Source organism: Tenrec ecaudatus, chromosome 2 (assembly GCF_050624435.1).
Source record: "Tenrec ecaudatus isolate mTenEca1 chromosome 2, mTenEca1.hap1, whole genome shotgun sequence".
In the NCBI taxonomy this organism is placed as follows: Eukaryota; Metazoa; Chordata; class Mammalia; order Afrosoricida; family Tenrecidae; genus Tenrec; species Tenrec ecaudatus.
In genome coordinates, this window is record NC_134531.1 from 204,791,540 (window position 1) to 204,807,319 (window position 15,780).

Here is a 15,780-nt window from a genome sequence, read left to right on the forward strand (position 1 = left end):
CACATTTGCTACAGCAATGAGCTCAAATATAACAATTGTGCGGCTGGCTCAGGATCAGGCAGTTTTTGGTTCTGTTGTGCATAGGTCTGCTATGAGTAGGAACTGACCCCATAGCACCTAATAACAATTTAAGGTGCAAAGGAGGAACAGGCGGACATAAAGTTTCAGAATTATGAATAAAGTTTTCCCTCTCCCCTCCATCGCTGAAGGTTCTTCCGACACTTCATGCTCTTCATTGAGGGACAAAGAACTTGGGGTGGTGGTGGTGGTGGTGGTGGTGGTGGGGTGTGTGTGTGTGTGTGTGTATGTTTCTCATACACAAAAAGTTTAAAATTGCACTTACAATCCTTGGGAAGTCAATGTGCCTTTTGTTTTTCTAAAACAGGCAGGCAACACTGATCTGTGCAAATTACTTGGGTACCCCTAAGTCACCATCCTGGTACCAGGACTCTAGAAGTGAAGAGGACATGGACAGGCCTTGGACCAAACTAAGGCCCCCAGCCTTTGAGGCCTAATGTTTATTAGCAGGGTTAAAGAGATATCATTCCAGGTTGGCACAAGGGTGTCCACTGAGCATGCTCAGGGATTCAGGCTCTGAGACAGGAAGGGTGGTGCACCTAGGTGGGCAGTACACCTGGATTGGCCCCCATCTAGGCCAGGTGAGCTTAATTCAGCCAATGGGATCAACCAGTACAATTGACCACCCCTCCCATGGGGCCCTTGGAAAGCCAGACACACTCTCTCACTCTTCCAGCAGCTGCTACATGGTTAAGCGCAGCTGGGCCTGAGTCCACCCAGCTGGGCCGCAGTCTCTCTGGCTTGTGTTCAATTTACTGTATCACCTGAAACTGCTTCTATCCTTTGTAAAAAAAAAAACCACTTGGATCATAAACCAGGCTTTGAGAAGCCAAGAACTGATGTATTTCTAACTCAAATGATCTAACATTATTTCTGGGCCATATCTCGTATATACAGCTACAGAAACAGCAGCCTGGCTGGACTTTAAAAGTGCACTGGACGAGATTTGGAGAGGAAGCCAGCCCGGGTTTATCCCGCCATGGAAGTCCCTGGGACCGGCTCTTTAGTGCTGTATTGCAGAAGCCCCGTCCCTTTGAGTCAGTCTTTCTGTCTGTGCTCCTTATTTTTAGGAGAGGCTGCGGGTCTGCCTTTCAGTGTTTCCAGGGGCTTCATGCACTCCCCAGCCTCGATTCCTGGGATGGGATGGGATGGAAACTCTATGTCTTTTTGATTTTCATTGGTTTGCTTTGCATCCCAGTCAGCTAGAGTGCTAGACAGGCTAACGCAAGCATGTGTAAACCCTGTTGGTCTCTGCAAGGCTCTGGAGACTCTCTTGCTCCCCTGCCAGTCAACTAGGCCATGTGCAGAGGCCGCCACTTTCCTGACCATGTGACTCTGTCCCCAGGGAAATGGTGCCATCCAGGTTCTGCCATTTTTCCTTCAGGGCAATAGCACCTGACCCTGACCAAGATGGCGCCCACCGTTCCAAACACGTGAGGGGTGAGGCGGTGCCTAGCCTAGTGGGCTGGCTGCTTGGGCCCCTTGGGCCCCAGAGCTAGCCCTGCCTAGTCCCAGGGATGGGACGTTTCCCTTCCCCCCTTGCCTTCCCTTTACTTTTACAAACAAGCTGCTTTCGCGTTCTGCTAGTGTGCTAGTGGGGTTTCTTTTCCTACCCCCTGGTTTTCCATTGCCAAGGCCAAGGCGAAGGCATTGGGGAGCCAAGCCTCTGAGTAACTGTTTACGTTCGCCTTGCAGCAACACAGCTCCTGATACAGTTCCGCTGCAACAGTGTATCCAGTGGAAGATCCCAATTTGCCTACAAGGTTCCCTGAGCTACTGAGCAAGCACTCCTCCCCTTCAGAGATTCCAGAGCCAGCTCCTGCAGCATTCGCCTGGGAAGGCTACTGGGTCTTAACTGTGAGGCCACTCTAAGCAGTGGTCTCCCCTTTAAAGGTGGGTGAATTAGTCCTGCCGGGAATTCCCGCCTTACATAAGCCCTGCAACATCACCCCAGCTGGTAGCCAATGTTTCCTGTCTAGAACAAAGTTGGGGCCCAGTTTGCAGGCATACACTGGGGCAGGGGGCGGGGGGGGGGTGTCCCGGGGGGGGGGGGGGTGTCCCCGGCCCCTCCCTCCGGCAGGGGCACCACCTCAAGGCTCCAGTTTCACCGCACCCTAGTGGCGTGTGCTGAAACTGCAGTCACTGACGGAGAGACATTGAGATCTCGAGACTTCTGCTGTTTGGTGTTCTAGATGGGTAATGCTGTCCCAAGGGTTTGGCATTATACTGTATTTTAGCTAATTGGGATAGATTTGACTCAAAGAGGCTAGAGCAACAGAATCTCCAAAAGTTAGTGCAGAAGCTACCCTAGAAGAGATGCTTGCTGGCGCTAGTGCCACAATTTATAATCGGGAACAGTTGGTGCAGGCTCAGGAGAGAAGGAAGGACATCAGGCATGCCCAAGTGCTGGCCGCACTTGCTAACTGCCTGTCAACCACCTCAGGTTTCCCAGACCCGTGCCCAAAGTGCCAAGTGCTATGTGTGTCAGGAACCGGGCCACTGGGCACGGAACTGCCCTACCCAGAATAGGCCTGCCCGAGGGCCATGCCACCCCGGCAAGCAAGCTGGCCACCAGGGTGACCATTGTCCTACGGCAGGTAGCCAAGAGGGAGGGCACCTGCCGACCAGTGAGCAGCTGCTCATTGAAGATCGGCCCGACCTGGCCAGCGAAGCAGCAGGAGAGTTGCTGCGGGTCTGGAACCTCGGTGAAACTGTGGGAGCTGTTGCACCCAGACGCTTCAGAAGCGGAGCATACCGACAAGCACCCCTGAGAGCTGTTGGGGGGCTCTCACCGTCACCCCAGGACAGAAAAGGGCTCCACAGAAAACTTTGCCTAAGACCCATCACAGTCTTTAAGCCAGGGAATGCTTTTGCCCCGTTACTGTGTTTAAAGAGGACTAGCACCATGCCTGTCAGTCCTAAGCTTCCCGCTTTCCTAGATGCCCCATGACATTAAGCCCCACCTCCAAGGGCACTGCCATCTCACAGCCTTACTCTTGTCTCACCTAAACTGTCCACCTGTTGGTTTCTTCCAGAAGTTCTCAGGTTACCAAGGTCTCTGAACCAATTGTGCCAGCTTCAGGACCACCAGTTCCTGGACCACCCCAACCTCACCCATCGGGGGCCTGAGTGGATGACCCCTTCCAACAGAGTAGCAAGGGTGTGGACCCAAAGTCCCGTTCCATGCCCATTTATGCCAGCAAGAAGTAGCCAGAGATGTCGACGCCCAGTATCCCTAAAGATTTGGGTCCACACCTTCTGAGGGGGGAAATGTTAGGTAGTTAGAACAAGGACCAGGGTGTCCACTGGGCATGCTCAGAGATTTGGGCTCTGAGATAGGAAGGGGTGGTGCACCTAGGTGGGCGGTACACCTGGATTAGCCCCCATCTGGGTCAGGTGAGCTTAATTCAGTCAATGAAATCAACCAGTACCATCGACCATGCCAGACACTCTCTCTCTCTCTCTCTCTCTCTCTCTCTCTCTCTCTCACACTCTCCCAGCAGCTCCTACACCATTCAGCACAGCCGGGCCTCAGTCCCACGCACCTGTGCTGTGGTCCCTCTCTCTTTCTGGCTTGTGTTCAGTTTACTGTAATGCCTGAAACTGCTTCTCTCCTTTATAAAAACCCACTTGTATCACAAAATGGGCATCAGCGTGAATTTTTTCTTGTGCAAAGTCAAGAACTGATGTATTTCCCACCGGGGAAATCTAATAGTGGGCATAAAGTTTCAGAATTATGAATAAAGTTTTCTCTCTCCACTCTGACACGTCATGCTCTTCATTGAGGGACAAAGAACTTGGTGAGTCCCCCCACTATCATGATCTGAATATTCTCCCTTGTAAGTCTGGCTAGACCAGAGGATGTACACTGGTACAGACAGGAACTGGAAACACAGGGAATCCATGGCAGATGATCCCTACAGGACAAGTGGTGCGAGTGGCGATACTGGGAGTGTAGAGGGAGGGAGGGTTGGAAAGGGGGAACCGATTACAAGGATCTACATGTGATCTCCTCCCTGGGGGATGGACAACAAAAAAAGTGGGTAAAGGGAGATGTCAGATAGGGCAAAATATGACAACATAATAATTTATAAATTATCAAGGGCTCATGAGGGAGGGGGAGAGGGGAGGGAGGGGAAAAATGAGGACCTGATGCCAGGGGCTTAGGTGAAGAGCAAATGTTTTGAGAATGATGAGGGCAATGAATATACAAATGTGCTTTACACAATTGATGTATGTATGGATTGTGATAAGAGTTGTATGAGCCCCTAATTAAAAAAAGAAAGAACTTGGTGTGTGTGTGTTTCTCATATCTAAAAAGTTTAAAATTGTCATTACAATCCTTGAGAAATTAAAGTGCCTTTTGTTTTCTTAAAATAGTCAGGCAACACTGATCTGTGCAAATTACTTGGGTATCTCTAAGTCATCATCCTGGCACCAGGACTCTAGAAGTGAAGAGGACATGGACAGGCCTTGGACCAAACTAAGGCCCCCAGCCTCTGAGGCCTAATGTTTATTAGCAGGGTTAAAGAGATACCATTCCAGGTTGGCACAAAAATACCCAAGTACTCACCTCCTTGAATCATCAGGTGGGAAAATTTTGCATTAAGAAAACATTTTGTAAATGGGAATCCAGATTTCTTTGTTCAAGGAGTTGGAGGCCCATTGAGGCCATCTGACCTTGAGTGTTCTTTTAAACCTTGGAGAAAATGGCTCCTGGAGGGTTGCCTTTCAATTAAACAATCATCCAGAAAAACAAGTCAGTAAGTTTAGTTTGCTTTTGAAGAATTCTATCAGTTTAAGGAAACAGATTCTGAAAGATTGGGATCTCTGTTTAAGGTAAATTGGTTACTATCCAAGATGATGCTATATGAAAAATCTCCTTAACCAAAAGCATGTCTATCAGTTCTGTTCTCTCTCTGTGTTCCCTAGAAAAGCCAATAAGATTTGGTGTAAGAATGTTTCAAGGTGCTCTCACCCTCAGAACATTGTGGCTCTCTAGTTGAAGTGTTAAGTAAGAAGGCCTGGTGGTGTAGTGGTTACACGTTGGGCTGCTAACCAACAGGTCAACAATTTGAATCTACCAGCTGCTCTGAGGGAGCAAGATGAGGTTTTCTGCTTGAAAGATTTACAGCCTCAAAATTCAAACAGATAATTCTACTCTGTTTATAGAGGCCTTATGAGTCAGAATTGACTTGATGGCAGTAAGTTAAAATGTTAGTCAAATATGAAAATCATAAATTACCTTCAGTTCATTTCTATTATTGACAATATATTTTTGTTGTAACAACATCAAACCCTGTGTAATAAATCATGTAGGCTTTAGGGGTTATAAAAATGGCCTCTCAAGCAGGGTCAGTTTTCTATCAAAATAAGGAAGTATGGAGGTGAGGTCCAGTGTACTTGTGCTGATGGAAGTTTTCTCAATATTCAGCTGCTCTTGTATACAAAGCTCTTTCTTATACACACATGAGCGTCCATGAATTTGTTTCTCTAGTCTACCCAGACTAACACATGGGGGGCTGCTAACTTTAAAGTCAGTGATAAGAACCTACCAGCACTTGAAGGGAGAAAGATCCAGCTATCTACTTGTATGAAGATTTGCTGTCTTAGAAATCCAAAGGGGCAATGCTACTCTGCTCTATGAAGTAACTATGAGTCAGAAATCAACTCAATGACAGCAAGTTTACTTTTGTTTTTCAGAGGCTTGTGCTAGGCTATGGTTTACCGTGGAAGCTCTAAATCTATTTTGAGTCTCCACACAGATTCAGCCTCCACTGAGTTCTTTCAGACCATTGATTTGCAATAGACAAAAAGCTTTGCCCTTGGGTAAAATGTTTCCTGTGACATCCCTAGCCAGCCCAGGAAAGAGCAAGTGAACTAAAAACTCGCTTGGGGGTGCCCTTGATAGAAATTGGAGTACTAGAGCCACGTGGTATGAGGCATCTCTGGGTCAAGGAGGTTGGAGAGCCCTCAACCAAACTGTTCTAATTTGTAGTCCAGTCTATGAGTGTACTAAATTGATCTGTTACCAATCATGATTTTGTGGTGGTGTCCTTTGCGTTCCACACCTTGTTAAATCCCAATTGGCCCTTATTCCAACAAAGTGATTGGTCTCGTAATCCACAGTTTGTGCAGTTCATTATCATATGGGGCAGTGTTGATAGTTACCTTGACATGACCTCTGGAATGGAAAATGTCAGGCAATTTAGGATGGGTTACCCAAATTTCTAGTTGTCCTTGACAAGAACAAAGGAATGGATAATGTTATATAATTCGGGTCACCCAGGCCTCCAGCTGACCTCATGCTGATGGATGAGTCTCTTTCTCTTGACTTTGTCCTGTATAAGAATTGAAAAATGGGTCTCTGTAAATTATATTTGAATTTAGGGTCTCTTTTTTTCCCTTGGAACATTGCCAAATTACATCATTACATAACTGACACCACAGAGAAGCATGGCACAGCCAAGATGACACATAACCTTAACTATCACAGTACTCTTTCCTCAAAATGTACCATCTTTCCTGTCAGGTGTGTGTCATTAATAGTCAATATAGAATGTTTACAGATTGGAAGTGTCAAGTCGATCGCATTCATTTATTTAGTCAACTGCCATATACCCCATTTGGGATTGAGGAGACCCAGAACACTGTGGCACGCTGTACTTCGGCTTTCCTAGAAGACACTTATGTCAAATAATGAAATGCAGGTACAGTACCGAACATATTTGAGCCTCAGTACACACACACACACACCCCACAGAGGCACACCTTGATCATTTTTCTCTCCATGAGTCTTGGTTCCAGTTTCAAACTTCTAGGACGCTGGGATGTGGTGCCCTCAGAGGGCTGTGAGTTTGAGTGAGAAAGGGCAGCAAGGAGGGTCAAAATCAAGGACCAAACTAAATGAGTGAAAACACCTGTGGAATTTTTTTAAATTAAAAAATAGATATTTTGCTTTTATTGCAAGTTTTTTTTCTTACCCACAAGTCGAAAAATACCTAACCCCAATCTGATCTCCCTGGACCATCCTTGGCTTATTGTTTTTGTACCCCACTCAAAGTGACTACTAAATTTGCATCATAATTTAACTCAGGTATTTTGTTTCTTCCAGCAGAATTGAGCAGTCAATGATAAACCCACAAACTTAAGATTTAATGAAAAGGACTTTCTTAATTTCAATTTCAAGAGGTCTCATAATGACAAATGAGTAGCGGGCCAAATTTTTAAGTGTTAACTTCACTAACGAAGTGAACTCTGCAGTACTTCATCACCATGGGAACTTATAGTCATCATTCTCTCCATGGAATTTTCTCTAGCAGAAGGAGAAAACTGTCCCAATTTCCAAAATTATTAAAGCACAAAATAATAAAATCTTGTCTTTTCCTTTTTTTTTATTTAAGGTTAAGATTTTCCTTTTAATACAGTTAAAGAACTGCATGATTAGGTGTGTCCCTCATAAAGGAATGAAAACCTGTCTGGGAGTGAAAAGCCATCAATACCTGGAAGAGAAAAGACAGCCCTGTTTTGAATCAGGCTGGAGGACAGGCAGAAAGGCAGCCGCCAAGTTTACAGGAAACTGTGTCTAAAAGGTCAGGCAGCAGCTGGGAGATGTTCAAACAAGCCCCTTCGGGAGTGACTGCTGCTCTTCCCAGAGACCCCAGCCTGCTCTGAGCAAGCACGCTGCACGTCTCTCGGGCAATGGCCCTCTTTCACAGGAACAGTAGGCAATCGCAAAGTGACCCGATTTCTCCTAAAGCCTTCTCAGAATCCTCTAGAAGGCACTCAATCCTTATAGAAGACATGTCCCATCTCTTTTTTTTTTTAACCAACAGATAAATCGATTTATTAAAATAGTTGATTTAAGCATCTGCAACGGTGACTTCAACCTCTACTCCAGGCTCAGTACTGATGGAAGTGATCTGCTTCACTATCTCAGATGGACTGCGCATGTCAATGAGACGCTTGTGGATCCTCATCTGGAATCGATCCCAGGTCTTAGAACCTTCCCTACAGGGAGTTTTCCTGGTCGTGATTCTCAGAGTCCTGGTAGGCATCCTAACTGGTCCCTTCACGTTCAGGGTCTTCTCCTTAGCCCCTCTGATCAAGTCAGGACACACTTTCTCCAGGGATGTCACGTTGCGGCTGGTCAGAGTCATTCTGATTCGGTGAATGGCCACCTCTGGTTCCACAGGTGTCTTTCTGGTGTCCTTAAATGCCATGGCGGCAGGGCGCTTCCTGACCGACTTATTCCTTGATGAGAGCGAACAACAGTGTCAGGAATGGGAGCGGGGGACGGAGCATGGCAGGACGACGGCCAGCCGCATCTTCCTCAAAGAGCCCTTCTCTTTTCAAGCTGCATGCCAAGCTCCTTGGGCACCTTCCCCTCCTCTCTCAGGACAACGAGATCTGATTGACCTAGTAGATCGGAATGTGTCCCAGTACAGGCTTGTCCTTAGGGGCCGTTGTAGGTGCTAACACTACGGTGTGCAGAACACCGCTCGGATCTTTCAGACCCCCAGATAGCTCGGTGTCTCCGGTTTGATGTCTTGATTGCGGCCCTCTGTTCATGATTACAAAAAGCACAACAGCTGAACAAAAAAATTCAAAGGGCAGCTCAAAAAGACAAAATAAATTATTGCAATGAAATGTCCAAAGGCCTAGAGTTAGAAGACCAAAAAAGAACACATACTGCATGTCTTAAATTGAAAGAATTAAAGAAAAATTCAAATGTTGAGTTGCAATATTTGATGCTGTGATGGTTTTCAGTAAAAAGAGGGAAAAGTGTGTGTGTGTGTGTGTGTGTGTGTAGATGTAGAAAGTCCTCCAGTGATAGATATGAAGCCTGTAGAAGGAGAAAACGCAAGCCCGCCAAAGCTCTTTCACTCAGTGAATATTCACTGAGGTCTTTCCGCAGGCCATTGCCTCTGCTGAAGAGCAGGATACCCAGATCAATGGCTTGCTGTCCGTGACCCCTGGAAACCTGTGAACAGCAATCGAGAATAACCACCATTTCTATACCTAGTGCTGTAGCAAAGCTGCCCCTAACTAAGCGTCTATTATCGCCAGGCCCTGGGCTACTTTGCTTTACAACAGAACTTCTCAACCTTCAGAGCTTGCAAATGTCTCAGCTTCCAGTTAAACAAACAGGCTCTAGGCATGGACAGACAATTTTCAGTTTTATTTCTATCTAGCTTCCAGATGATGCTGGTTCAGCGCCTGGACAGAAAGGTTTGTGTCTTTGCACACCTTTATTTTTTGTCTAGTCTCATTTGAACACCTAATTTAGAAATATGGCCCACATCAATACAGGAGTTGTATGTGGTTGTTAGGTGCCATCGAGTTGGTTCCAGTTCATAGCAACTGTATTTGCAGAATGAAACACTACCCGCTCCTGCACCCTTCTCACTATTGTTCCTATGTGTGAGCCATCATTGCAACCACTGTGTCAATCTGTCTTGTCAGAAGCCTTCCCCCTTTTGACCACTCTCTGCCAACCACGATGTCCTTCTCCAGGAACTGGTCGCTCCTGACAACATGAGCAAAGAACAAGGGATTAAGTTTGGCCATCCTTGCCTCTAAAGAGCATTCTGGTTGTACTTCTTCCAAGATAAGCTTGGTTCTTTTCGTAGTTGATATTTTCAATATTCTTCGCCAGCATCATAATTCAGGTTCATCAATTCTTCTTCAGTCCTCCTTATTCACTATCAGTTGAATGAAACCATTGACAAAAACTATGGCTTGAGCTAGGTGCACCTTAGTCCTTAAAGTAACATCCTTACTTTTCAACACTTTAAAGAGGAGCTGTGCAGATTTACCAGTGCAATGCATCCTTAGGTCTCTTGATGGCTGCTTCCGTGAGCACTATGGATCCAAGCAAGACAAAATTCTTGAAAACCTCAATCTTTTCTTCATTTATCATGATGTTACCCCAACTGTAAGCATTTTTTGTTTTCTTTATATTGCATTGTAATCCATGCCAAAGCCTGAAATCCTAGACCTTCATCAGCAAGTGCTTCAAGTCCTCCTCACTTTCATCAAGCAAGGTTGTGTTTTATGTATATCACAGTTTGTTAATAAGCCTTCCTCCTATCTTGATGCCACATTTTCCTTCATGTAGTTCAGCTTCTCTGCGTATGTTCTCAGCAAGAGGGGACAACCATGCTGCACACCATTCTTGAATTAAAACCCAATAGCAATCCCATGTTGTGTTCACACAATGGTCTCCTGATCCATGCACAGGATCTGCTGCGCACAATGAAGTGTTCTGAAATGCTCACTCTTCTCAAGGCTATCCAAAGCTTGTTTTGATCCACACAGGTGAATGCCTCAGCATAGTCAATGCAACTGAAGTAAGCATCTTTCTCGAACTGTCTGCTTTGAGCCAAGATCTGACATCAGCAATGATATTCCTTTTCCATGGCCTCTTTTGAGTTCAACCTGACCCTCTGGCAGATCTCTGTCAATGTACTGCTACCACCATTGTTCGATGACCTTCAGCAAAATTTCCGGCATGTGATTTCAATATTATTATTCTACAATTTGAATATTTTGCTGGTACACCTTTCTTTGGAATGGGTAAAAATATGGAACTCTCCAGTCACTTGGCCAGGTAACTGTCTTCTAAAGATCCTTGGCATAGATGAGCTGAGTGCTTTCAATGCTTCAGCAGCTTATTGAAATATTTCCGTTGGAATTCCATCAATCCCTGGAGCCTTGTTTTGGCTAATGCGTTCAGTGCACCTTGAACTTCTTCCTTCACTACCATTAGTTCTTGATCCAATGCTACCTACCTCCTGAAATGGTGGGATGTCAACTAGTTCATTTTAGTATAATGATTGTGTAGCTTTTCCATCTTCTTTTTGATATTTCTGGAATCACTCAACATGTTGCCTGTAGAATCTTTTAATATTGCTACTCAACATTTGAATTTTTTCTTTAATTCTTTCAATTTAAGATATGCAGTATGTGTTCTTTTTTGGTCTTCTAACTCTAGGCCTTTGGACATTTCATTGCAATAATTTATTTTGTCTTTTTGAGCTGCCCTTTGAATTTTTTTGTTCGGCTATTTGACTTTGTTATTTTTTTCCATTTGCTTTAGCTACTCTAAAATTAAGGGTGAGTTTCAGAATCTCTTCTGGCATTGACCTGGATCTTTTCTTTCTTTAAAATGATCTTTTGCTGTCTTTATGGATGAAGTTCTTGATGTTGTTGCAACTGTTCTGATGAGCCCAGGGCTCTTTTGTATTGTTGTAAAGGGTGTGTTAGTCTGTGTAGACTAGAGAAACATGTCCAGGGAGACTCATATGTGTATAGGAAAGTGCTTTATATATAAGGACAGTTGGATATTGAGGAAACATCCCACCCCAGTCCAGATCAAGTCCATAAGTCTGATAGTAGCCCATATGTCTGATACCAATTTATAAAGTCCTCTTCAGACTCACAAAAAACAAGCAATGACTCTGAAGGCAGAATATCACTGGCCAGTGGGTGGTAAGTCTTGTGGATCCAGTGGGGATGTAAGCATCTCCTATGCTGGCAGGGGTCTCAATGTGGCTTCTCCGGCTCCAGAGGTCTGGCTTCATCAGCCTCTCCCTATGTGGCTTCTCCACAGGGACATGTCACAGGCAGTGAGACAAGAGAGAGTGTCGCCTGCCTGCAAGGAGGAAGACAGGAGTTCCCAGAATCCTCAGGAGGACATGCCCACCCAGAGGCCTCATTGGCTATACCTTGATTGACAGGCAAGACTCCGCTCCTACACTCTTAATCCTCAAATTGACACCAGATTACGTTAACTACTACAAAGGGTATTTGCTATGAATAAGTCATTGGTCTTGCAAAATTCTGTCATTTGATCTCCAGCTTCGTTTGTATTATTAAGATCATATTTTCTAAGTACTCTTCCTTCTTCTTTGTTTCTAACTTTTGCATCCCTATTGCTAATAATTATCATTGTATCTTGATTGCAATTTCAGATTGAAGATGTTAGAATTCTTCAATCTCTTCATCATTAGCTTTAGTGGTTGATGCATAAATTTGAATAATAGCTGTATTGATTAGATTTCTTTGAGTGAAGATTGATATTACTATGTCATAGACAGTACTGAACTTCAAGATAGAGCTTGAAATGTCTCCTTTGATGTCTGTTATTCCCAGCAGAGTAAACCTGTGGTAGTTACATAGTTTCATGTCAACTTGATAAAGTATAGGGGTGGAGTCTAGCCTGTCAATCAGTTCAGCACCTGATGGTGTCTCATGGTGTGTAGCCTTCTCATAAGGAGGGTCTGGGGAACTCTCTCTCTCTCTCTCTCTCTCTCTCTCTCTCTCTCTCTCTCTCTCTCTCTCTCTCTCTCTCTCCCTTCACCTTCCTCCTGGTGAGACATTAGGTGACTTGCCAGAGCCCTGGATATGTGTCCACTGCCATTGGACCCAGAGATTTTGCACGCACTGGCTGGTGATGTTCCTGCATTCTGCATCATTACATGTGGCTTGTGAGTATGCAGTGAGACTTGCAGACTAGTATTGGACTTAGGGACTTGAGTTGGTCTGAGCTGGGATGTTTATTGATGCTGGAATGTTTTATTAGTTACTTGTTGATATAACGCTCTTTTTTACACATATAAGTGTCATTGAATTTGTTTCTCTAGCTAACCCAGTCTAACACAAAACCTGTAACTTACTGATTCAAAATAGCCAATACCAGTCCATTTCAGTTCACTAACACCTAGATAGTGGTCTTTATGCATTCCATTTCATGTTTGACAACTTCCAATTAACCTAAATTCATACTTTTTTACATTCCAAGTTGTGATTATTAATCGATGTTTGTACCTCTTTCTTCTGGAGTCGTGTTCCACTAGCAAATACAGTTCTCAAAGTCTTCACTGCTTTTGTGTCCTTATGGTCAGCTCTGTTTTGAGAAGGCAGTCATATTTTGAGTGCCTTTAGACCTGAGGGGCTCATCTTCTGACATTATTTCTGACGATGTTCTGCTGCTATGTATGAAGTATTCAGTATTTGACAATGTTTCGATGCTACCCATAAGATTTCCAGTGGCTGAGTCCTCTGTGGGAGTCTACTCCTTCTTAGTAGTCTATTCTTAGACTGGAAGCTCTGCCGAAACCTGTTCCCTTTGGGTGACCCTGCTGGCATTGATGACACATACATTCATTATGTATGTGTTCAATCATTACTAGTTCATTACTTTTGCTGCAGTCTATTCACCTTGCTACTCTGCAAGATGACTGACTGCTTCACACTTCACGCTGGCGCTGCCACTATCTCCCCATGGCTATAACTGTCCTGCTTCACAGATTAAGATCTCACTCCTGCTCTCACTAACAGTCCCGAGAATCTGGCCGCTGATTCCCACAGTGCTAGCTTCCGCTGAGATTCCTCCATGCCTAGTCTCTGTCTTCCCCACTCTTCTCCCTGTGAGTCAGCACTCTTATGGATATTAGAACCTATCTATCCCAGTATGTTCTAGCCTTGACTCTTGCCCAGTCTCTGTTTTCAACCAGGCCAAGCAAGCACTGAAATTCTTCACATCTTTAAAGAGGAGATCCCATACCTCTGTGTTAGGCCAGGTTTACTAGGGAAACAAATCCCGTGACACTCATACATGTGTAAGAAGAGTTTTATATCAAGAAGTAACTACGCATCAATAAAACATCCCAGCCCATTGGTGCCCCAATAGACTGAACTGGAAAACACTCCAAAAGGCCAACAAACAGTCCTTGAACTAACTACAAGCTTTTCTTTCTTGCTGTTGTTTTGTTTGTCATTTGTTTGTTGTTGTTTTGTTGTATATTGTTGCCAGGTTTTGCTCGGTCTTGTTTTTGAGCATGTTATTATCACTGCAGGTCTGTCTAAATAAGATAGACTGGATGAACAATCTAGAGGAGAAAACAACAGGTCCAACAGTTCTGGGGGGACATGGGAGAGCGGGAGCTGGGGGCAAAGGTAGTGGTGTTAACAAACTCAGGGACAAGGGAACAAGTGATCCAAATCGGTGGTGAGGAGAGTGTAGGAGGCCTGGTAGGGAATGATCAAGGGTAAAATAACCAAGAGGAATTCCTGAAACCCAAAAGAAGACTGAGCATAATAGTAGAAAAAAAGAGGAAAGTAAAAGGAAATAGAGAACAGAGCTAGGAGGCAAAGGGCATATATAGAGGTCTAAATAAAGACATGTACATATGTAAATATATTTACATATGAGGATGGGGAAATCGATCTATGCATATATATTTATGTTTAGTATTAAGGTAGCAGATGAACATTGGGCCTCCACTCAAGTACTCCCTCAATGCCAGAATACTTTGTTCTATTAAACTAGCATTCTATGATGCTCACCTTCCCTAACACAATTGCTGAAGACAAAGCGGGTGAATAAGCAAATGTGGTGAAGAAAGCTGATGGTGCCTGGCTATCAAAAGATATAGCATCTCGGGTCTTAAAGGCTTAACAAGCGGCCATCTAGCTCAGAAGCAACAAAGCCCACATGGAAGAAGCACACCAGTCTGTGCAATCACAAGGTGCCAAAGGAATCAGGTATCAGGCATCATCAGAACAAAAAATCATATCATTGTGAATGAGGGGGGAGTGTGGAGTGAAGACCCAAACCCCATTTGTAGGCCACAGGCATCCCCTTACAGAAGGGTCTAGGGAGGAGATGAACCAATCAGGGTGTGATGTAGCAACAATGAAACATACAACTTTCCACTAGTTCCTAAATGCTTCCTCCCGGTGCCCACTCTCATGATCCCATTTCTACCTTATAAAGCTGACTAGACCAGAGGATGTACACTGGTACAGATAGGAACTGGAAACACAGGGAATCCAGGCTGATGATCCCTTCAGGACCAGTGGTGTGAGTGGTAAAACTGGGAGGATGAAGGGAGGGTAGGTTGGAAAGTGGGAACCGATTACAAGGATCTACATGTGACCTCCTCCTTGGGGGACGGACAACAGAAAAGTGGGTGAAGGGAGACATCAGGCAGTGCAAGATATGACAAAATAACAATTTATAAATTACCAAGGGTTCATGAGGGAGGGAAAAAATGAGGAGCAGATGCCAGGGGCTTAGATGGAGAGCAAATGTTTTGAGAATGATGAGGGCAATGAATGTACAAATGTGCTTTACACAATTGATGTATGTATGGACTGCGATAAAACTTGTATGAGCCCCTAATAAAATTTTTTTTAAATCCCTGCCCAGTCCAACCCTAGTCCATAAGTCCAATACTAGTCCACAAGTCCCTCTTCAGACTCACACAGTCACATGGAATGATATAGAATGCAGGAAGATCACAGGCCAGTGGGTGCAAAGTCTTGAGGGTCAAATGGTGGTGAACACATCTCCAGGGACCTGTCAGGTCTCAGAGTGACCACCAGCAGGAAGGGGAAGGCAGAGAGGGGGAAGGTGGAGGGTGTTCCCAGGGCCCTCCTTTATGGGAAGGTCATGCTCACAAGGAGGCACCATCAGGCTGTGACCTGACAGGTTGAATACATCCCCTATACTTTTATATATCTTCAAGTTGACATGAAATGATATGACTACCACACTGTGTTAGACAGGGTTCTCTAGAGAAACAAAACCAGAACACTATTAATTATATATATACATATAGATAGATAGATAACATAAGAAATAAAGTTAATTAAATTATAAAACAATACCAATGGCTCAGTGCAACTCACTCC

At 44.6% G+C, this 15,780-nt stretch overlaps 1 protein-coding gene across 1 annotated transcript; it reads right to left on the bottom strand.

Moving 5' to 3' along the window:
* Positions 1-7,804: 7,804 nt before the first annotated feature.
* On the bottom strand, positions 7,805-8,591 carry LOC142441283 (small ribosomal subunit protein uS10-like). The gene has a single exon (XM_075543321.1). The coding sequence runs from the start codon at positions 8,298-8,300 to the stop codon at positions 7,941-7,943; it is 360 nt and encodes a 119-aa protein (XP_075399436.1). The 5' UTR covers positions 8,301-8,591; the 3' UTR covers positions 7,805-7,940.
* Between the last annotated feature and the right edge of the window lie 7,189 nt (positions 8,592-15,780).